Genomic DNA, 22640 nt, shown 5'->3' with positions numbered 1-22640 from the left:
TCATCCAGTCTCTCAGTTTAACAGCACTTCATGTCATGAAGGTTAGAGAAACATTGCTGGGCGGCTACTCTGCAATCGGATAGGAGGTGCTCAAAGGCTGCAGTTACTTCTCAGTACCATCTAATGAACATGGACGAGTCACATCGCTACGCTTCAGAAAGTCAGAAATCCGTTTATTTGGGTTTTCTTTCACGTGGAGAGTTGATTTCCAACTTTATGGGGATACTCAGGTACCCTTAAAACTAACCTTGGGAACCTATGACAGTTGTAGATTTCCAGACGTTTGTGGGGAAAATGTTATTTGATGCAATGGCTTATTTTGTAGAGAATTGACACTGTATACACGTCATTCATGTCAACATAGGAGAAGTCACCAACAGTGTAAGGAGAGGAATTATAATTGTGTAGTTCACTATAGCTGGTGAATTGCAATGCTTTTAGGTCTTGAATGTTTACCAGAGATTTCCTTCATCGAAAGGTATTAAGAATAGTATTAAGATTTCTTTTTGAAACGTGGCTTGCTAACTGATCTTAGAACAGAATGATAAAGTCCATCAAGAAGTTATTTTAGATAATTTGGGGGTGGGGGCGCTTGTTAAGATGTACTTGTGTAAATCTAAAAAACATGTTTATCCCTCTCCTTTCAGTGCCTTCTGGATATGCACTGCAGCATCAGGCATGCGACCATCACTTTGGCACATTCACACTGCCCTCATAGCCCGCTGGGCAAGACCTTTGGACATGTATACCAGGCTCTCAGTGCACAGCAGAGTCTTCAGCCAAGCCAATCAATCTCCCAGTCCCCTGACCCAGAAACCACTGAATATGGCCTTCGACCATTACCAGCAGGCTCGGGCTTGCTACATAGCTCTGAGAGACCTCTAAGTGCACTCTTTGTTAATGTTAAGCAAGTTTAGGGAGTACTAAGGGCTCTTAGGCCACATCCCTTGGCCCAAACCCATGCATCTGATCTTTTTTAATGTTTTCCCTCCTTTTCCAAGACCTCTAAAGAAGTTTATTTGGGACGCTAATGGCCTCATTTACAAGGTCAATGGCACAGGGCGATGCAACAAGTGCCTTGATGCGCCACTGAGAAAGGGCACAAATGCACCTTATGTACAAGATATGGTGCATTTCTGTCTTCTCCCCCTGCGCTGGTGCACAAATTGCTGACATGAGCCAACGAGGGCAGCCTTGCACCATTGTGGGGATGATTGTTTTTGTGCAGGAAGGGATACCTCCTGCACACAAACAATCACAAGAGGTTTTTTCCTCTTTCTATGTGTGCTGCAAAGTGTAGCACACATAGAAAGAGGAAAAAACGTCAAGAAATAATGACATTTCTCCCTGTTGCGTCACTCTTACGCATCTGATACATTCCCAGACTTGTAAATCTGGGAACGTATCAGATCCTTAGGGTTCAATGGGTGTTGCATGGGAACACTCCAAGCACTTCCCATGGTACGCCACTTTCATGCAGTGTTATGCATGAAAGGGGTCCATATTTACAAGGCCATGAAAAGCCAGGCAAGGTGGCTTTGTGTGGCCTTGTAAATATGGACTGGCACACTGCGCCACCGAAGAGTCACAAAAATGACACTTCAGTGTGCTGCTAGGGCCTCATAGGTGTAAAATGATTTTAAAAAGATGTATTTTTTTATGAACCTCGAAGCTCAGTTCACAAATCTGAAGAGGTTCATAAATCAGTTTATTCCAGAAAAAAGGCATTTTATCCTTCTATGGTGTGTGGTTCTGTTTAGTCACAATGCCACCACAAAGTTCCAGAATGTTCTTTCACAACCACATTCATGAACTGTGAGCTCCATTTCTGTGGCCCTCATAATGTCTACTGATGCGAATGATCCCTTGTACTGGCCAGTTCGCGAACCTACCAAACCAGTTTGTGAAATGTCTGAGTTTGCCATTCTCAGTAGAAAAAAAATATTTTCCCATTTCAACTATCATAGGATGGTTTGCTCTCTGCTGCAGTAAAAACTATTCGTCAGGAGTACAAATAATTTGGCTTGAAAACAGAATTTGGTTCATTTTAGCTGCTTTCTTGGTTTGGTGTAAATATTGTTGAGCAGATTTTGAGGAATCTAAACAAGGCCAACTTACTAGTTATCAATATTAGCCAGCTGCGATTGTGAACTAGTCTTAAAAACTGAAATTTGTCTGAATATCAAATTTTATTGGCTGAGATGTCTTTCCGCAACAAAAACTCACAAATCTACTTAGTTATTGTCGGGGGCCAGGTGAGTGCACTGCAAGTACTCCAGATAGATAGAAGCACATATCCTAGAGCACCTTTGGGACCACATTTATTACTCTCCGGTTTGGTTATCTTGCCTAGCCCATAGGCAAAATAATTTTATTGGATCAGAAATAACTTTGGCCTCGTTTGATGATTTTGCATAAAATGCAGCACAAAGGTACCCCATGGACCATAGCTACATCCATTTAAATGTTCTTTATATTGGTGAAGGCACAGAAATTAAATACAGGAATGTTGCTTTGCACCACAGCTTACCCTGTTGGACAGACTTAACACCAAACTTGGAATGAATATAGAGCTTGGAATATTATTGTTTCCTTAGTTGATTTGGTCCAATATGATCAGTAGTTTTTTTTACAGAATAAAAAGTTGCAGACATCATTTTTAAGGGAAATTTTTAGAGATGATTGTTTCCAGAGACTCACCTGTATCACCAAATATCTCTGTGGGTCCCGCGCCATTCTGGAAAATTCGGCAGCCAGCTCCTTGAACTTGGGACGGCTGTCGGCATCGATCATCCAACCTGGATAGGTGAGAGGGACAAAGAATGGAGCTGATTTACTGCTGTCATCACTGATAGTGATAATGGTTGGGAAGCCTCGTGTGTTGAGCTCTTTTTATAGTTCTGTGTAAAACGCTCAGGTTAAAGTTACAAATACTGGCATGGCCGCCTTACCCTTTTATTCTCCTTCGGTCCATAAGGCCAATATGCCATTTTGTTGGATATTTAAAATAGTTGAGTAAAACAGTGTATGCCATGAAGTTTTTGAATGTTATTGTTTGCAATGAGTGACACATCCATCAGACCACATGTAATGCCTGATGCTTTCTGAATCGTGCTTCCATTCATAAGGCTGAGCTCCTAGCTGATATGGACTCTATCTGTAGAATAGGCATGGTCAAACACTTTATGTGGATTGTCTGAGGAGGGTGATTGCAAATCATTTGGCTATGAGGGTGCAACTGCATAAATAAGCTTCTTTGTTTGTCTATTTTCGACCTTTTACGGACATAGAATGGTTACCGTGGTTTGCTCTTTCTCTCTCACTTGCTGATTAACCCTCCTTTTCTCCAAAGGCAAGAGGGTGGCCCGGTGAATCTCTTTCCACTTGAAGGCCACACCCAGTCCTCCACTGCTTGCTATGTCTCAGCTTTCGGCCCCTGCTTCCTCTGTAGGAAAAGACACTTGTGGAAGGCCTGCATGTGGAGACACATGATTGCACCTGACTCACCCAACCAAAGCATGTCAGAGAAGTCACCTCTTTGTGAGGTTTTCTGATTCTTTTCCCCTTCCGGCCTCCTTCGGCTTTAGAAGAAGACAAGCCTTCCCTCTCCATCAGGCTTCACTTGACAACTTATTGCTCCTTTTTCTCCCCATCTCGCTGTTGTCTTCCAAAGCAAGCACAATCGCGTCAAAATGGATTATTTTGAGGGTACATTATTTCCTGTGATCCTAGTAAGGGATCCTACTGAGGCACACCACAGCAAACCCAGCTTCTTGTTTCCATATCCTTTTCCCTGCTCTCCTGTGCCTAGAGGTGGAGCCACTACTCTGCGCTTCCCTTCCACAACCTACCCACATGCTAGCTCCTTGTCCTCTCCACTGGACTCCCAGCTTCACTGGCATGGGGCCTGTGATTGATTGCCTACAAGCTCACAGGAGCTCCTCTTACCCATGTGAGGTTTGCATGAGAAAAGACTGCTTTTGGGGTTTTCTCTTCCCATTCCTTTCATTCCTGCATCAAAATCTGTTGTGGGTCTTCGAGTGTCCCCACGGGTGGGTGGGTTCACCAGCATTTCCCATTGGGATCTCAGCTTCTCATGTAAGAGGAACTACGTGCTGATACCTAATTGGCCCTAGATATGGTATAGACAGCTGAAAAAACAAAACCCTTGCTCCTCCTCGCTCAGGTCTTGGCTAGTCCACTGCTCAACTTTATACATCTTAAAACATGATCTCCTGAGCTAACACACCTGTGTCCCTTCCCTCATATGCCCTCATAGCCTCTCACGTTCCAATCAACTGTTCACCAGCTGCATTTTCACGGCAGCTACTTCACATCTGAGCCTGATGCAGAATTGATGGTGGCACCGGGTTAACTACCTCACTTCCTGCAGCCAGCACCACTCATCAGTATGACATAACTGGTATCTCATAAAAGAGCAACTGGCACAATCGTCACTAGGCATGGGGCTGTATGGGTCCACTCACCATATCATAGTGGAAAAGGGTATCCATCCAAGGATCCAGTGTGGAAGTACTCAGGGGGCAATTGGTGACATGGAGCATGGCATGCTTCTGTTTTAGGTACGTCTCTTTCCCATGGTGAAGGAGCATGTCCTTGCATGTATCTGATCGCATCCAGAAGTGTAATCTTGTGAAGTATATGAACAGCTCCCCTTAATATGCTTACTGAATAAATGGGTGAGTTTTATTGATTCTGAACAAATTTCATAGACTGAAAACATTTTGGACCACGTTTGTCCTTTAACTGACGTGGACTGTGCCCTGTGGAAAAAGCAACAATGCTCTTTAATCATCCCCATTTTCATAGAAAAAAGAGAAGAGAAAGTGGATATGGTTTAATACCAAACACAATCTATTAACATTGTTCACACTAGCCCTGTTTGTTCACTGCAGTATTGTACTATGGAGAATCCCCAGATTCTGTGAGACCACAGCACTTGCCACATCACGAATACATGGCACCACCACTTCTACTGTCAACCTCAACACAAATGGCACAATAGGTTGGCTAGACACAAATAGTCAACTAAAATCCATTGCATTTCGTTTGACTGTTGCCCCTACTAGGCTCAAAACATATCATGTATTACTAGGGTATGTTGTGAACTTAATATGGATGACACTCAAACAAAATGCAAAGGGTTCAGTTGACCAATTGAGTCTAGTCAACGTATTAGTGGGTCATGTATGTTGAGCTGAACAGAAGTGTTTATGTTCATTCCTCATGTGTTCAACAATGAATTCCATGGCAGATCCAACAATTGTTGAGATGCTCAACTTATCAACGGCTTATGTTGATTTGAAAAACGAACCGATTGGACCCTGCTTGGATTAACTTAAATACCATACCAGTGCTGATGGTCAGTATTATTCTCAAACCTCTCGCCTTAACCTAATTTTGTAGAATTCTAAAGTTGAACTCATCCAGTCTTGGACTCGCAACATGTAGTGTCAAAGATTGATGCTAGTGACCCCCTAGCATTCATGCATTTGGTGGATAACCTGGGCGAAATGTATATGATGGTGGCATAAGTTGCTAAATTACATGTAATAACATGCTGTACATGGCAAACTCTTACCATGAGAGTGTGCAAATACTGTGAATTGCCAGAATGCACGGGGTTGTTTCTTGTGCCATGTGTTTTTTTGCAGTTTTTATTTTATCTGCAAAGTGCATCCTCGCACAAAAATTGACTAGAGAACGCATTTTGCACTAAAATATAGCACTAAACGACGGACTGGCATTTTATATAATTACATATAATGTCACATAATTTCCAAAAATATTGCATAATTATGCAAAAGTAAATTATGTGAATTTTGCACACCTCTAGTTGGCACAACAAAAACAGACGCCTTTTTCACCCGTTAAGGCTGCCCAAAGGAACAACGAAGACTTCGAAAAAGATGGGGAAAATGGAGATTCCAGGGAAACATACCTCCTATAGTCCTATGTCCAGGACTAGAGAGGGGGCATAGAGATAATATTTTCTTACCATTAAGAAAGAACTTGAACCAGTCAAGGACCAGATTATATACCCTACTATCCCAAGGCCATCCAGTGTTGCCATTGTGTTCTTTGGCAGGGCTTAAAAACAAACCTCAGAGTCATCCTGGATATTGCTGGACCTTGATGTCTGAGAAATTGACACGGGGCTGAATTGTTAAAGACTTTAGTCACTGAAGGCAGTAATTGAGTGGATGTGTGGTGACTTAGATCCTTTTGGTCACAGTTACCAGTTTAAATAGCAAGGGGACCAGTTACATTTTAAGTGACCTATTTAAAAAAAACACAAGAGGGGGCATAGAGGACAAGGGTCTTTTGAAAATCCATATTTTGAGTGACTGCATGACATAGAAGAGAGTTTTGCTCTGCAAAGTGAAAAATTCTGAGACGTAATGAAAGAATGCTAGAAACGAATAAGCTATGGTGAATCAGGACAAGCCAATATGACATACAAAGTTACTGCCTGCATGATGTTACAGATTTTCCTGACATTATCAACACAAATTCAGAAAGGATGTCACTTAGTGCTCTGATGGAGGATACGAAAATGGTGGAGGCAGTAGGATGTGTGATTTTCTTATTTTTCTGAAGGCAGTTTTGCCTCTAAGAAAAAGCTCTGAACCCTGTAAATTGACCCTTAAGGCTGTAACCAATCTGTCAATTCCCAATGGCTGCAATGGTGCCGTTTAGAAATGAGGTGGTGGCACTGGTAAGTGTCCTTTGTTCATAGGACTCGCACTCCTGAGCAGGAAAACAATTACAGCCACTGCCTTATGAGAAAGCCAATGAGTTTCCAAGGCTGAATGATTTCATGAATCTATACTTGCTTTGTTTCTTTTTTACTTAGGTTCACTAAGTCTCATTAAATTAATATAATGAACATAATTCTTGTTTATTTTCCATAACAATGAGGTTTTGCTGTTGAAGGCAGCACTCATTTCACAACTCCAGCTTTGGCTGTGAAGACAAGCGAGGCACACGCCATGCACAATTTAACTCTGTATGTACTGCGCAGAGCAATGAGGAGTTAACCATTTGAGTACCACAAATACCACTGAGAAAATTAACTTTGTTCACCTGGCATAGACCATGAAGGGCTTAACTCAGACAAGCATCTCCCACAGTTCAAGGAAGAGTTAACCTCTTAGGAGGTGCTCCTATTTGTGGTAAGAGAGTGAACCCCTTACATATCGCAGAGATGTAAGGCCTTGACTATGCCCACGTTGCACAGACCCGAAATAATTTAATCCTGTGCACACTTCGCAGGTCATTGAGTATCTACCCATGCACAACTTGAACAGACCATGAAGGTTTAGCTGTGTGTGCACCGCATGGACCATCTAGAGGTAAATTTTGAGGACAAAACTCTACAGAACCAGTTCACAAAGACTGTTCAATGAATGTGTGTAACTGGTTGCTGAGTCTCCACAAGTTAATCACACCTAGCCACAGAAAAATGCTTTGTGAACCAGACCTCATGTGCATCCAGCAGAGGTCATTAAGGCATTAAAAGCACCCTGCACAGACCAAAGAGGAGTTACCCTGCCATACCACAGAGACCCCTAAGGAGCAGACTATCTTCATGGTGCACTGACTCGTAAATGAGTGACCCACTTGTGCGTGGTCGAAGCTACTAAGGCGCAACCTTGCATGGGATTTCAGCACATTATGATGAAAGCCTCTTCAACAAAATAATACGTGTCATCTGGAAATGTTCCATTCCTCTGGTTTAGCCTTTACACTGCCAAAATACATGGTTCATGGCTTTATCCTTTCTTCCCACGCTCGCTGCTCCTCGCATCAATCAGAATCCTGCACCTCCAGGCCATGAAAAAAATAAATTCTCATATTGCTTCTTCCATCCCTGCTAGTTCCAGAAGATTGAAAGCACAAGAGGTGAACGGAACAGCCATGCTGCGTGGTGTACTGCGGCTTAACTTGATGGTCTTTGGCAGTTCAGTCACTCATACATAATGGAAGCAAAAGCAAAAGAAGTGAACTTGTAGGTTATGGCATGTAGGGAAATGTGAAGAGTGTTTCTATCTACGCTTAACTTGCAATGAACATAGGCTTCCTGCCAGCACACTCACATTTCACCATGACCATGTAGACATCGATTGTGCAGATTGGAGGCTGTGGAAGCCGCTCCCCTTTCTCCAGGAGGTCTGGAATTTCACGGGTTGGTATTCCATCATAGGGTTTCCCACCAAAGGTCATCAGCTCCCAGATGGTGACCCCTAAAAAAGAATGGAGAGAAAGGTCCGTCATTACCTTTTGAAATAACCACCTGCTGGGTCTACTCTTGTTCCACAAGTCTGCACACCCGCTTCATGGCCAGAAGTCGTACTCTCCCCTTTCGAGAGTACACGTTCAGATACTCCTGTAGACAGCAGGGAAATACATACTTTCAGAATAAGAGTGTTGTTGCCAACATTTCGACAAAGACCTACAATTCTGGCAACAGAAGTCTAGAGTTCCACAACAATCCATTCTAGAAAAAACAATATCAATAGCTGAAATGTGCCTCTGAAGTCTTGATTTGAAATATAATACAGGCTGTAAGTATTTATTTGTTCATTTTGTACTTCTTTTTATGTTTATTGAAAAAATTCCAAAAACATATATAGCAAGAACAGAATACATACATATAGAGAAAGCATCAATAAGAGGGTAAAAAACCAAAGATGTTCAAGTTATCTAGCAGTATTAGTCTGAATGGATAGTTTAAAACGGAGGTTCTTAACCTGTGGTCCGAGGACCCTTTGGGGTCCACAAGGCCTACTCAGAGGGTCCATGACTGTGCTACCAAATTAAATATCAAAATTAATATATTAAAATGAATGCAATTATATACAAATAAAGAAGCAAAATTGGAAATGTGAAAAAATTTCTATATTTGATTGTGAATAAATAAAATATTTCAACATTTGAACATGTATTTGGTGTAAACTTCTTTCTGTATTTTTGTGTATTGTTTTGAAGTTTAAGTCATAAAAACTGCTTAGGATGGGAGTTCCCAGCTTCCAGTAATGACACATAGTTCATGCTCATTTGATTACAACTACCTCATTCCCAACCCTTTCAGCATTTGCCAGAGGTAATGCCCTAAATGCATATTATATGTTATGCCTGTCATGATTCTGCCTCTGCCTCACAGACAATCAGAAAACATCTACATTCCCTCTTCATCACAGTTTCATGGTTCACGCACACTTGTCTCCACAGCACACAATGTACACAATACTGACTGAAAACTGAAGACCAAAGGGGTCCCAGCATCAGCAAAGAATTTTCCTTGGACCTTCGTGGGGCTGCTCATCCGTCTCTTCCTGCTCTCAGCCTACCAAACAGCCTACCTCCACCTAATCTACATACTAGCACACATTCATTGGAGAAATCACAGACCTCAACATAATTATATCAATTAACTACTTCAAGAATATCTTCTGATATTTTAATCTGCTATGTCACTCAAACCAGTTGTAGGAGGCTGCCTCTCTATGTAGTGAGCACAACCAGGCACATTGTGCAGAGAGTCCAAGTAACCACACGTTGGTTTATGGAGGTAAAAAATAGACAAGCCAAAGCTCTAATTTTTATGGCAGATTGGTTGAGCGGTTAGGCTAATCTTGGAGAAGTGCAAAGCATTTATTGTACTCACAGTATCAATAAATGAGGACACACACTCAAAGGAATAACTCGGCCAATTTACAAAAATACTTCAGAGTTTTACAACATTTCTAATACCAAGATCATCAAAATTGGGTAAGTACTTTTTAAGTCATGATTTTTCAAAATTTTGCAAAAAGTATTTTTCGGCGTAATTACGCACTACAGGAATCAATGAGAGAAAACTTAAAAAATGCATAGAAAATCAGGCAATGCATTTACCAATGTCTCCTTTTGCTTTTCGGTCAAGATTGTTAAGAAAACCTGTGGACCAGTCGAAGGAGTTTGGGTGGTTCCCGGTTATGGTGGGAAGTGCTGCTGAAAAGTCCTTGGAGCTGGTGCAGGACTACTGCGGGGACCACTTGGAAAGGCAATGCACAGGTGGACTTCAAGATGAGTCCAGTGGGTCCCCTTGGATTGTAGAGGTCACAAAAGGTGGGGGACCCTTACAGAACAGCTGGTCCTCCGGTGGAGGGCCCAAGGAGGCCAGGTGCAGAGAAGATAGATGAGCCAAGACCTGTAGGCAAAGGTGCCCTTGGAAGCAAAAGGTAGGTCACTTTGAGGGTCGCTTGCAGGTCAGCAGGGTCACTCTGCTGGGTGGGTCTGGTGGTTTCTGATGTCCCTCAACTGGGGCTTCCTCCTGGTCTTTTTGAAGCCCAGTGCGGAGTTCCTTCTGGGTATATGACGTTGAATGACCAGTACCCCAGGCTATTGCATGGTTCAGCCACACTGGCAGGGTTTGACCTCTAGGTCTGTTGGGTGAAACTTGGTCTGGATGTGGCATCTGGTTCCTTGGTCAGCAGCCAGTCAGTGAACTGGACTTCAATGGTCTTTGGGTCTTTGTTGCAAAAGAGTAATGCCTTCACTCTGGAGGAAGATCGTCAACAATTTTCAGAAGAGTGGAGGCCCTTTAGGGATTTTTAGAGTCCGTCCAATGTCTGAGCAACCCCTCAGCGGCGATTGTCGAGTCCTGGGTGCAGCAGGCAGGGTTTGGCACCTTTTTCTTTGTGCAGCAGGAATGCGGTTCCCAAGCTTTGGGTCTTCTTTGTTGCTGGTCTTCTTGTGTCCTTGGAATCTGATCTACAGGTCTAGGGGTGCCCACTAAATACTGTATTTAGTGGCCATGTAGGGGAGTACCTAGTAGTGACTAATGGGTCATCTATCTTAGGGTGGCTACTACACCCACTATGTGACCACTTCCTGTGGGCACAGGCCACTTCCCTATTCCTGATAGGCTATTTTCCTACCATGCAAAATGGCGAAAAATGAAATGGAGAGGTCACCTTGCATGCAACACCTCTGGGGTAGTGCAAGCTGGGAGTGGCCAATCTCCCTATCCTTTGTGCATTTTCCTGTCGTTGCTCCCACCAAAAGTGGGGGGTTGCAATGAGGGCAGGCATCTGTTTCTAGCTGAAGGACCGTCGGGCGGGTTTCAGGAGCGGTAAGCCCTTTGAAGTTCGTAGGCAGGGCTGTGCACATTCCTGGGGGAGGAGGTGTAACACTTCTGCCCCAGGAAGGGCTTTGTTCTCTGGACCCAGAATCTTGTCTGGTGGTGGCAGACTGGTTGTTACCTGCCAGCAACCATGCCAGGGTACTTAGGTTTTGCAGGTGGCACCTCTAAGGTGGCCCTCAGTACATTTTGCAATAAATCTAATACTGGTACCAGTTTGGATTTAGCATTCTGAGTTGTTTGATACCAAACAACCCAGGGTGCAGAACAGCCATCCTGTAGCTGTGAAACTCATGCTGACCAGTGTCTACCACATGCATGTAAAATGGCTGCTCTGTTCACTTGGAAGGGACACAGTAGGGGCATATTGCTCATGCATCTATGCCCACATATGCAATATAGTGCACACTGCCTTAGGGCTGAAAGCCTGCCAGAGGGGTGACTTACCTGTGCTTCATGCACTGTGTAGTGGACAGGGCAAACAGGCTGTGTGCCATGTCAGTTTTGAAATGTATTATTGCACCAGGACACTCAGCCTGCAATGGCAGTGCTGTTTGCACTTCGGTGCATGGTCCCTGAGGGTGGCACAAGCTGTGCTGCTGCCCTCAGGGGCCTACCCCTAGTACATCATGCCCTGAGAACCTAAGTACCATTTACTAGGGATTTGTAGTGGTAGCTAAAGGTGTTGCCAATTGTGCCAATAGTTTTACAATTTTAGCGAAAGAACACTGGAACTGGGGGCCTGGTTAGAGGGATCGCAGTGCACTCTAGTCCAAGTTGCATCCAGAGACCAGGCAAAAAGTGGCGAGGGGGGAAATGCAACATGGTGCTAGTTCCCACACCAGTAAAGTTATGAAAGCTGTTCTCCTCAAACCCCGATCCTACCACAAGGAAAACATAAAGCAACACATTTCTGACGAAACTTAGACCAGCTCCCTCTCCCTCCCCTTTGAATGCTCATCTGAAACGGACCCCACCAAGTTCATCTTCATCAGGAACAGCACCACATGTCTCCAATAATGACAAATCACTTCGATCAACAGTAACCTTTCATCCACAACACACATAGCCAAGAACACCCAAAGAGCATGGTGCCAACTATCCCTACTGTTCAAATCAAAGTTTACATTTCTGAAATAAAGTTCAGAACAGCCATTCGATTCCTGATCCTTTCATATTTGGTTGGCAGCAACACCCTGATTGCCAACATTAAAAAAACTTACCTAACACCTCTGAAGAGCATTATATATGCAGTAAATAGCCAGACTTCACAATTTAGTAAAGAAGTATGACCAAATCACCAACTCCTTTAAAAGTTTAGTAAAGAAGTATGGCCACATCACCAACTCCTTCAAAAGGTTTCTTCCGCGCCCACTTCACTTCACATCACCTCACAGACCTGGTGCATTATTTAATAGGTAAAAGCCCCCAACTGTATACAAAATATTGGTGTAGGTTAAAAGGTCAGGCACAGTTGCACTGTTTAGCCAGATCTAAACATCCATGTAGGTTAATGGCTGCCCTCCTCCCATCTGTGCTGCTGCCAGAGCAAAACACAATAAACTAACTAGTTATCTAAGACACCTTAATTGCGTTATGTCGTGTGTGCCCTTGAAAGTTCAAGGTCAGGCAACTGGCTAAATAAACAAAATGAGCAAAGCTGTGTGGAGGACAGCACGTTTTGTGTGGAATCACATCTCTTTTGACCAATTAAAATGTGTACTTATGGCTTCCAATACCTGGAAATAAAAAATGCAACACATGCAGCTTTGACTCAGTCCTTGAACAAAACCCTGACCTGTTGATAATGTGTTTTGTTTTTATCAGGGTGGACAGATCCCTTCTGCTCTCTAGCTAGGTTCATGCGATTCATGCAGAAATGTTTTGTTTTGACAAAACCAGTTGAGTCACTTTCTTGGGCACATTTCTGAAATCAGTCATTCCCAACTACTCTGAACACTAAATAATAAACGTGAAAAAAATGTCCACATCATTTGAGAATGCCAGCATTCCTGATCGCCATCCCGATTCAGCAATGTACCAAGCAGCAATAAAAAACCTGGCTGTCAAAATAAGCCTTCCCAGGATTGAAGGAAAAGTTACCATAGCTCCAGACGTCACTCTGGTGGGTAAACTTCCTGTAGTGGATGCACTCCAGAGCCATCCATTTGATGGGCATCTAAAAAAATGAAAAATGTGAATTATTTAAAAGTACATGCACAAGAAACAACAACTATTAAACGGAGTTTCCCTGGTGCTGCTCTAAGAATCTTAAACCGCATTCCACAGCACTCACAGCAACAACATCTTACATTATCACCGAAGCTCAATTTCCCGAGTCCAGCTCAACCTATCCAACTTGGAACAAGAAAGACACAGCAAAAGATACGTTGAAATACAGTCTTCATTCATAGATCTGGATAGATCCAAATACCTCTTCAGCTTATTTTACACTTATTCTTGGCCCTGTACACTATATACAGTGTTGTTTGGAACGTATACATTGTATGTATGACTGCGTATTTGTATATTTCTCTGACGTCAAAACTGGCGTTTTCTGTGCTATTAAAACTATAAATGAATAAATGCAAGAAGGAACTTGTGGCTTCTCTCAGGTGCAGAAGGATTCTGTTTTGGAAATACTCTACTTTTTTTCTGCCCACACAACAATTCCCCCTTTGCAAATATGCATAGTGTACACTGCACAACATTTTTACTATACGTGCTTTCCTAAGTTTGCATCAACTGCCCAGCATTCAATCGCTCATACCTAGAATGATGTTTCTATGTACCATACATGTTCTCTTTGATACAATGCATACATCAATTTCAGGACAGTGAGTACTATAGGACCGCTATAACGTGGTTAGCTCCAGCAAATTCTTTACAGCAAGGCAGTATCTAAAGGTCAGATTCTGGGGTCCACGCACGAACGCAAGCAGTGGCATGGCCACACTGCTGAAGTGTATCTGGACCCCTAGCTTCTATCCTCTTCTCTAGAAAGCTCTTTAAGGTGGAACCAGCACAACAAGCAACATTTTACAAGCATTGACAATGCCAATTGATCTGGCTTTAAAAGAATGTTGTGTGGTAATGTGAAGCATTACATGTAAATAGCAAATGAATGGGAATGGATATGTATTTGTGTGGAAGCAAAAGAACTGTAGAATATTTTTTGTGTAGGCTAAACGTTCAGGCACAATTGCAATGTCAATCCAGAGCTAAACATCCCTGTAGGGTAAGGACTGCCCTTCTCCCATCTGTGCTCCTGCCAGAGGAAACACCATAAATTACCTAGTTATCTAAGAAATTTTTATTCCATTATGTAATTTATGTGCCCTGGAAAGTTCAAGGTCAGGCAACTGGATACATAAACAAAATGATCACAGCTGTATGGAGGACAAGCACTTTTTTGTGGAAGCACACAATCTTTGACCAATCAAAATATGTACTCCAGGCTTTCAATATGTGGGTGGAGCCAAAGCCCCTCTCTAGAAGTACCCACATAATTGGCTGGCTACAGCAGCGCTGTCAAGCCAGACCATAAAAAACCATACATAATGAAAATGAAATGCCCGACCGAGTGCTTTCATTCATTCGGGTAACTATAGATGAAAAAGTACTCATTGTTTGCTCTTTGTTAAGCTGAAATGCCACTCAATGCCCCTTCCTTCATGCTCAGATTCAAAACCTAATGGAAGACTTAAGTACTGACCAGAAAGAAGAGCTGCCAAGAACAAAATCTGTCCTGCTGCTTTCCAATTATTCCGTTTGCCAAAAATCCATACACATTACAATGAAGCATCATTGCAATCATTATTAATCAAAAGGAATTTGATATGATGAAGTAAATCCATAACATTGTGTAATGCGGTACTACAACAAATCATTGTACAGGATAAAAACCTCAAACATAAAACAAATCAATTTAAAAGCAAAAACCCATACAATTACAGTTATCAGAATGAAAAACATACGACGGTAGTTTATATCAACATTCTGGTTGGCAGATTTAAAAAGGAATAAATGCAATAATCATTCTAATCAATTACTGTCAGGCTGGTTAGTGAGCACACTTTTCTAAACGTTTGTGAATCACAGTCTTGGATCGTCAGGGTGACCTAGAAAAACAATACAACTCGACATCAAAATGTAAGTGTTTGGCCCTTTTTCATAATCAGAAATGATCAACACCTAGCTTCTGCCTCCAAGGAAAAGGGAGTAAAGCCTCTGCTCCTAGACTACACAGCCTTGTGCGGATCTATGTACTCTCTACTGAATTCCCACTGCACAAGCGCTTTGTGTCTATTGTTTATGCCTCATTTGTCTTCCTAACACGACAGATGCTGAAAATCGAACTTTGGGAAAAGCATCACGTGTCAGTGGCTACATAAATGTTTGTAAATTTTAACTATTGGGTTTCGTACAAGGGACACACAACCAAAGCTCGCCCACATGGTTACCAGCTGTATCTCCCAAGGTTATATTTCAGAGGAACTTGCACATGATCTGGGATTTAGTTAGTCTCATCAAATCAGGTTTGTAAATCTAGTTGTAAGAATCAGTCACAGACACTTAAACCACTGGACCTTCATGTAAACATCCATTGCCAAGATGTCATTTACCAGTTATTTCAGTCACACTGGAAGTTCTGACCACATATTGATCGACTGCAGAATGGGGATTATTAGCAAAATTATTCCTTATATATGGTGTTGTAAATTCATTCATTTTTGTTAATGGGCGACACTGTTGGTGAAAGAAGAGAATTTCTACTGATGCCACCAGAGTTAGGGCCTGATTTAGAGTTTGGAATGTGGGTTTACTCTGCCACAAACGTGGTGGATAGCCTGTCCACCGTATTACAATTCCATTATAGCCTATGGAAATTGTAATATGGCAGATGGGATATCTGTCATGTTTTGCGATGGAGTAACCTGTCCACCAAACTTGAAATTAGGCCCTTAGTGTTCAACAGCACCCAGGTATTGTGGCAAACAAACCTGCTTTGGTTGTGGCTGTGTTATGACTTTCATGGGTGACCAACTGTTTCAGGAGATCACTACAGGAATGTAACCAGGACCGGGTTTAGGGCAGTGCCAGTGGTGCGGCCACACCGGGTGCTGACCTGGATGTGGGGGCGCTGGCCGCTGGGGAGGCACTGTGTTTAGCAATAACTTACAAAACTTGTGATTTAAAATCACCTGCTGAAAAAATCCTTGTGCGTCGAGCCTTCAGGAAGCAATAAAAATGTAAAAATAACTCTTGTGATTAATGTTCTTGCTAGAGAGAGAGATCAGCTTTTTGTCCAGTGGCAGTTTTGACTCGATTTAAATAAGTGCAGAGGGTCAATACGCCTGCTGTAAAGAACAGAACTATGTTTTATGTGGATAGCTGAGTGGACTAGTAAAGCCAGCCTTTACCAGCGCTTTAAAACAAATGAATGTATGTGAGATGGTGATAGTGAGGGAATCTGAGGAGGCGGTCAGAGGCTGGGAGGCACAAAAAAAGATTGCTGCACCGGGCGCCACCAGCGCTAAAGCCAGCCTTGAATGTAACATTTTATTGTTGTGCTTCACGGGGCTCAGCGGGCTGACGGATCCACTTCTAGTCATGAAAACCTCACACCCTGGTAATCGATCCACAGCCAAATGTTTTGTAAGGTCTATCTTAATGGACATCATCTCGATCCAAGTGACATACCGACTTCAATCTTCCGATCATGTCTAAATTCCAATAAGTTATCAGGCCTGCACTTTATTTTCAGTTCTGCCTGTGAGCTTGGCATCATCCGTAGCATACTTAGTCCAGGGATATTGTGCATGGTTAGCAATAACATTCAGCCAATATTATTGACAAAGAGGCTGAACGAAAAGAGAGCCGATATCACTGTTAGGCACTTTCATGAACAGTTAAGGGATTTGCAGTGCACTCTGCTTTTGCACATCATAGAAGCTTAACATTGCATTTCGAATACATATACCGAATTCTACCAGAATAGACCACAATAATTCTCAAATAAGCGGATCAAATGCTGCCTTTAGATTCATAAATCCAGTGTATACAGGCCGTTTCTATAGATGAGTATATTTCAAGATAATACTTAAATTTATAAAACTGATTAAATGTATTTGCAGAGATCTATCCCAATCGTCCTTACGTAAATTTGTTATTTTCTTCTGCTTATTCTTCTTATTAACCAAGGCATGGCCAGTCGTATTGGGGATTAGTAGACCACTTGCGATGAGGGCCCATACGTTTTGAACCACCTCCTCTTCTCCTTTTGTACCTTAATTTTTATTTTTTATTTAAATAAGGGGTTGCAGCTCATTAAGCACAGCAACTACCTTCCATTTTTTTCTCTACAAGTGTCCCTCAGGGGCACAGGTACCGATAGTGTAGCATGTGCAGAGGCACTGCGGCCCAGAGGCCTTGAGGGCCCACTGAAGACACATTTATGTTGCATTTTACTAGCCATCCAGCAGGAAGAGGAACCATTTGCCTTGCTTGCACCCGGGCCCATTGCATCCTTGCTACACTACTGATGTCAATGCAGCGAGGTGGAGCCACTCTCAGCAATTGATAACTCCCTGAGGATTTCACCTCCATTGTTGTTTTCTATCTATTGCTTGTGATTGGTCCTGGTCTATGTTTTTGATCAACGATCCGCGCTTGCTAATTGAGTGGAAAAGAAGTTAACAGGCACTTCTTGCGCTGCACAATAGGAGGTGGTGATCCTCTGCCCAGTTGACCACCCTTGGCAACAGGTATAGGTGGCTATTGCTCCATTGTGCTCCCCTGAACTAGAGCTATGCCTTTGACCATGTACTTTATTTGGAGGTAGTAGAGCTGTGCCCAGCAAATAATTCTATGGGTGGAACACTGAGTTGAATTTTAGTACCTGTCAAGGTTATACCTTAGCTGTGAATGTGAGTCACGGCCACTCACGAGTTTGCCCTTCAAGCCCTAAGGAGAAGAAAGAACGTTTTCCTCAACAGATTGGCAAGTTTCCAGAAGAAAATTACTGCACTTTGCTGTACAGCGCATGCATAATGCTGCAGAATGGTATTCACGCCATTTTTGTGAAATTTTCTGATTGGCTTCAAAGTTTTTTTGTGCGACACATTTTGGCAGCCAGATTTTTATGCATTTATTAGTGTTTTGTACCTGTCGTATTTGTATCTCTACTGAAAACCAAGCATCGCTGCTTATTTTCTGGGTTGTCACTTTATATGTTTTAACTCTATTTTAGTGAAAGCCTTTAAGATTGCTTTGAGGGGATGTTGAGAGAGGTTCTGTTATTCCGTATATTCATTTCTTGAAGGTGCCTGTATCACGACCCACCCTTCAATAAGACAAAATATTGGTTTGGCGATTTCTGAACATCTGATTCTGAATGTCTTTTAGAAAACATCTGGCAAGAGATGGATTTCAAAACACTTCCATCCCAGAAAAATGGCCAACAGAAGGGGTGTTTTAAAAATTCTCCTCTAAATTGTTTTCACTGTTATCAACCTGTAGTTGCAAATCCATGTTTTTGGCGTGCATCACAATGGAGTAAAACGACAATGTAGCCATTCACTGTCCTCAAAAGATTTTGGATTACCAGGGAGCGGTGGTGGTATTGCACCTAGTAATGTGCTTGGTGTCAAGTGTCATCTTTTAATAACCCCAACACAGAAAGTCATCATTGGCAGTGTGAGACAGTATCTTTATGAGTGCACATTTACCTTTCCTCCGTCGGCGCTGTACTCCTTCTCGTCGCCCTCTAGCAGCCTGGCTAGGCCAAAGTCTGTAATTTTTATGTGGTTGGGAGATTTAACCAAGACATTGCGGGCCGCTAGGTCTCTGTGAACCAAACGCCTTTCTTCAAGGTACATCATGCCCTGCGCAGTGGGAAAACCAAAAAAGGAATAAATCCTCAGTTTCAAAGACGGAGTAAACAGATTCGCTTGTGAAACTAGCAATTACTTTGTAACCTACATATTTATTAGTACTATTTTCTAATTAAAAAAACCCCACAATAATTAAGCAAAATCCCAAGGTTGCCACTCACAGCAGTTCTACTCTAAATTACATTAATTGTAGTTACGAAAAGTCTTACAACCAATATCACCCTGAAAACAGCAAGTTGTCGCAGTAATACAGAATCACTTTTGAGGTTTTAAAATGTACTTACATAAACATGCATGTTTATGGTATTAAGCTTAAAACCAATTGATTCTGAAATACATCTTACAAAAAGAAATGGCAGTTTTGCAAAACATTCAGAGGTTGTGATTAGCAATACCGAGTAACAGTATTATCGAAGAACGAGGCAATTTATGGCACAGTTCTTATACCTTGAGAACTGATCGTGACCCCCTTATATATGTGTCATTTTGTGCTTCAACAGTGAAAGGTTCGGATGTGTCAGACAATTTGATGTGCACATTCACGTATACCAAATAATTCTCAAATAGGTTACATGTGTCAAAACGTGAACGTGGTCATGTGATAAGCTTTCCATTACCAGACTAGGCGGCCATTTAATATCTGTTCATATTATAAGAGGACAGTAATGATTATTTCAGTATTGAAACGTATGGACATAGCAAAATTGCAAACTGTTGTAAGACCGAGGAACTAGAGAAAAATTTGCTTTAGAACAAGGTGTCGAACAAAGGTTTTGTCCAGGACAAGCCTTAATTCATTAAAACATTCATAGAACTGTTGAAAAAGGAAGAAAATGTGATTGAGGATGGATAAGTGTGAAGGGGTAGCTTACTGGGGTCTGTTTCAAATTTGGCATAGGTTAATCATTTTGACTCACGTGGGTCATTTAGAAAATATGATTAATAAAAGAAGACTTGGAAACCAATCAGTGTTCACCAAACGCATTTGATTCTTGTAGATGTACCCAAGAGACAATTTCAAATGACAGCTGCAGGGTTCATGAGGCTGTTACACATTCTTAAACTCCCAACAAGGCTTAACATAACGTAAACTTACTGCTTTTCAAAATCGTTTAAGGTTAAATCTGTAGAAATATTGACCACATAGAAGGTCTTTATGTCCCTTAAAGGAGTATTCTGTGGAGTAGGTTTTCAATTAACAATTGTTTGCAATAACGAAGCACATTTTTTTTTATTTGAAAAAAGAGATTTTGTGGGATTTACTTAGTTCATACTGCTTTATATCGTCCCCAAACTAATGGCCTAGCAAAGTGAGTAAACCACACAGGAGAAAAGCATGTACAAGGGACAATTAAACATCATCTTGATACTCGGAAGCAATTGGCGGTTATGATGTGTGCTCATCACACTTGACCTCACTGTAGACCTAAAGAAATACATCTTCACACTGGTGAGAAAAAATATAACAAATTCGTTTTTGTATACTAGCTTTAATGCTGTAAGGTGATTGGAAATGAGCAAAGACAGATGGTAAAAGGAATCAGAGGAGTCAACTTAAAAATAAGGAACATTATGGATGTGGATTTCTTGTACAATAATTTGTGGCTCGTATTGTCGATTTCTCTATGGGTAAGAAAACGACCGTAAGGAAAACGGGTATGGTTACTTTGCTCCTTTGTGAGTGCTGGAGCAGTTAGTGGACTAATGGTTGAATGTTTAGCCTTGTGAAGATAAAGATAGTAGAAATGGTAAACAAAATGTTTGTGAGGATCAGGTTTCGATGTGGCAAAAGGTCTCTAGCAAGGTTTTTGTGTTCTTTTGCAAATGTAAAAGTCAGCAGGAGTCTGGTGCTAGGCACTAAAATTGATACTGCTGGTTGTTGTGAGTATGATTGCACAAATAATGCAGGCAACTTTCAATATCGATTTCCCTAATAAATGAACTGCAATGTAATAAAGACATCTTTTATGGTTCATTTTCATTTACAGAACACATGTATTCTAGAGCATAGTGTATACCTAACATTCCTCCATTATTTGCTGATCATGATTTAACTTTTACGTACTTGTTAGCATAAGTTGTTTACCGTGGTTGACCGTCAGCAGCCATTTGTTTTCAAGAAAAATCAAGAAAAAAGGATGTTTCTGATCTAAGGGCTAGATGTATCAACAAACCATTTTGCGATTCTCTAATAGCGATTTTTAAGATATTGCTATTTCTGAATCGCAAAATGGTATGTATCATATTTGCGATTCGGTAATAGCGATTTCTTAAATATCGCAAATGTTATTACCGAATCGCAAAGTGCGATACCGGCCCCATTCGCACCCATGCCCATATTAGCGAATTTTTTGCATTTCCCAAATAGCAAATTCCTAACTGAAATTCGCAAATTTGGGAAATGCAAAACCCAGGGTGCTGGGGGCCTAAGGCCCCCTCTGCTGTACCCCAAGAATTTTTTTAAGGACATGCAAGGCGCACACATGCCAAAGGGGCATGCGCGCATTACATGTCAATTTTAAAAATGCATTTTTCATGCATTTTTTAAATTTGCACATGCTTACCACCAAGTTCAACTTGATACATGTGGTTTAGAAATCGCAAATAAGGATTCCTTATTTGTGATTTCTTATTTAGAGAATCGCAATTTACGATTCTCTAAACGGGCTCGCAATTTTAAAGAATCGCTATTTTAGCAATTTTAAGGAATCGCTATTTTATACATACTGAAAGGCATTTTTGCATTCGCAAACGGCCATTCGCACCATTTGCGAATGCAAAAACGCTTGATACATCTAGCCCAAAATGAGAAGGCTTGAATAATCAATGTTGGACCTATTAGTACAAGCTGAAGAACAAGTTGGTGACTTTTAAAATAGAAAGTGGTAGAGTGATCAAAGTTATAAAGAGAAGCGATCAAAGAGTGGAAAACAATAACATTGAAAATCCAATATTTAGCATAATAACCATCAGCTGTTGGAGAACAAAATAAAGCAAAAGGAATTTATAAGCAATCTCAAAGATACAATCTCAGTCAATGTTTCGACCCCGGGATGGGAATTGGATGGACTTATTATTTCGAGAGGAAGATATGTTTAAAAAAAAATGAGACTGCCACCAAACTAGTCCAATCAAAAACTATCAATAAACAGGCCTTAACAACAGCAATCCTCGACATCAATAATTCTTTAAGGAATACCCTGTGTAAGTATGTGAACAGAGAAAACAGGTAAAAATTGAGTTGGATGATTTAAGAAAGAATCATTTTCCTAAGGGGGTTATTACAAGACTTAAGAATGTTGCCTGCTATGTTTCAAGTAATTTGAATACTTTTTAGTGCCCCTTCATTGGAATTAACCATTTTTTGTGTGGTGTACATAGCCCCAGATTTTGGTTTGGCTGTTTTTGATGGCTGTAGAACTCTGTGCTCCTTATCTCTGCTGACCAGTAATAAAGTACTTAAGTCCCCCCCTTTCAATCTAATGAAGTTGGTGTATCCCTAATTGGCATCTTTAACTTACCTATGCATCCCTAGTTTATGATATCTAACATGCGTCCAGGGCCTGTAATTTAACTGTCACCACTAAAATGTAGCA

At 41.5% G+C, this 22640-nt stretch overlaps 1 protein-coding gene across 1 annotated transcript in view; it reads right to left on the bottom strand.

Moving 5' to 3' along the window:
* ERBB4 (erb-b2 receptor tyrosine kinase 4) overlaps positions 1-22640 on the bottom strand; it is a 1957545-nt gene that overhangs the window by 52767 nt on the left and 1882138 nt on the right. The window contains exons 21-24 of the mRNA XM_069225651.1: positions 18880-19035; positions 13253-13328; positions 8121-8267; positions 2701-2798 (exon numbers count right to left, since the gene is read on the bottom strand). Of these exons, the coding sequence (XP_069081752.1) occupies positions 2701-2798; positions 8121-8267; positions 13253-13328; positions 18880-19035 (477 nt within the window). The remainder of the gene's footprint in view (positions 1-2700; positions 2799-8120; positions 8268-13252; positions 13329-18879; positions 19036-22640) is intronic.

This window comes from Pleurodeles waltl, chromosome 3_1 (genome assembly GCF_031143425.1).
Source record: "Pleurodeles waltl isolate 20211129_DDA chromosome 3_1, aPleWal1.hap1.20221129, whole genome shotgun sequence".
In the NCBI taxonomy this organism is placed as follows: Eukaryota; Metazoa; Chordata; class Amphibia; order Caudata; family Salamandridae; genus Pleurodeles; species Pleurodeles waltl.
The sequence above is the reverse complement of the archived record's forward strand: the minus strand, read 5'-3'. Positions and strand labels throughout refer to the sequence as shown.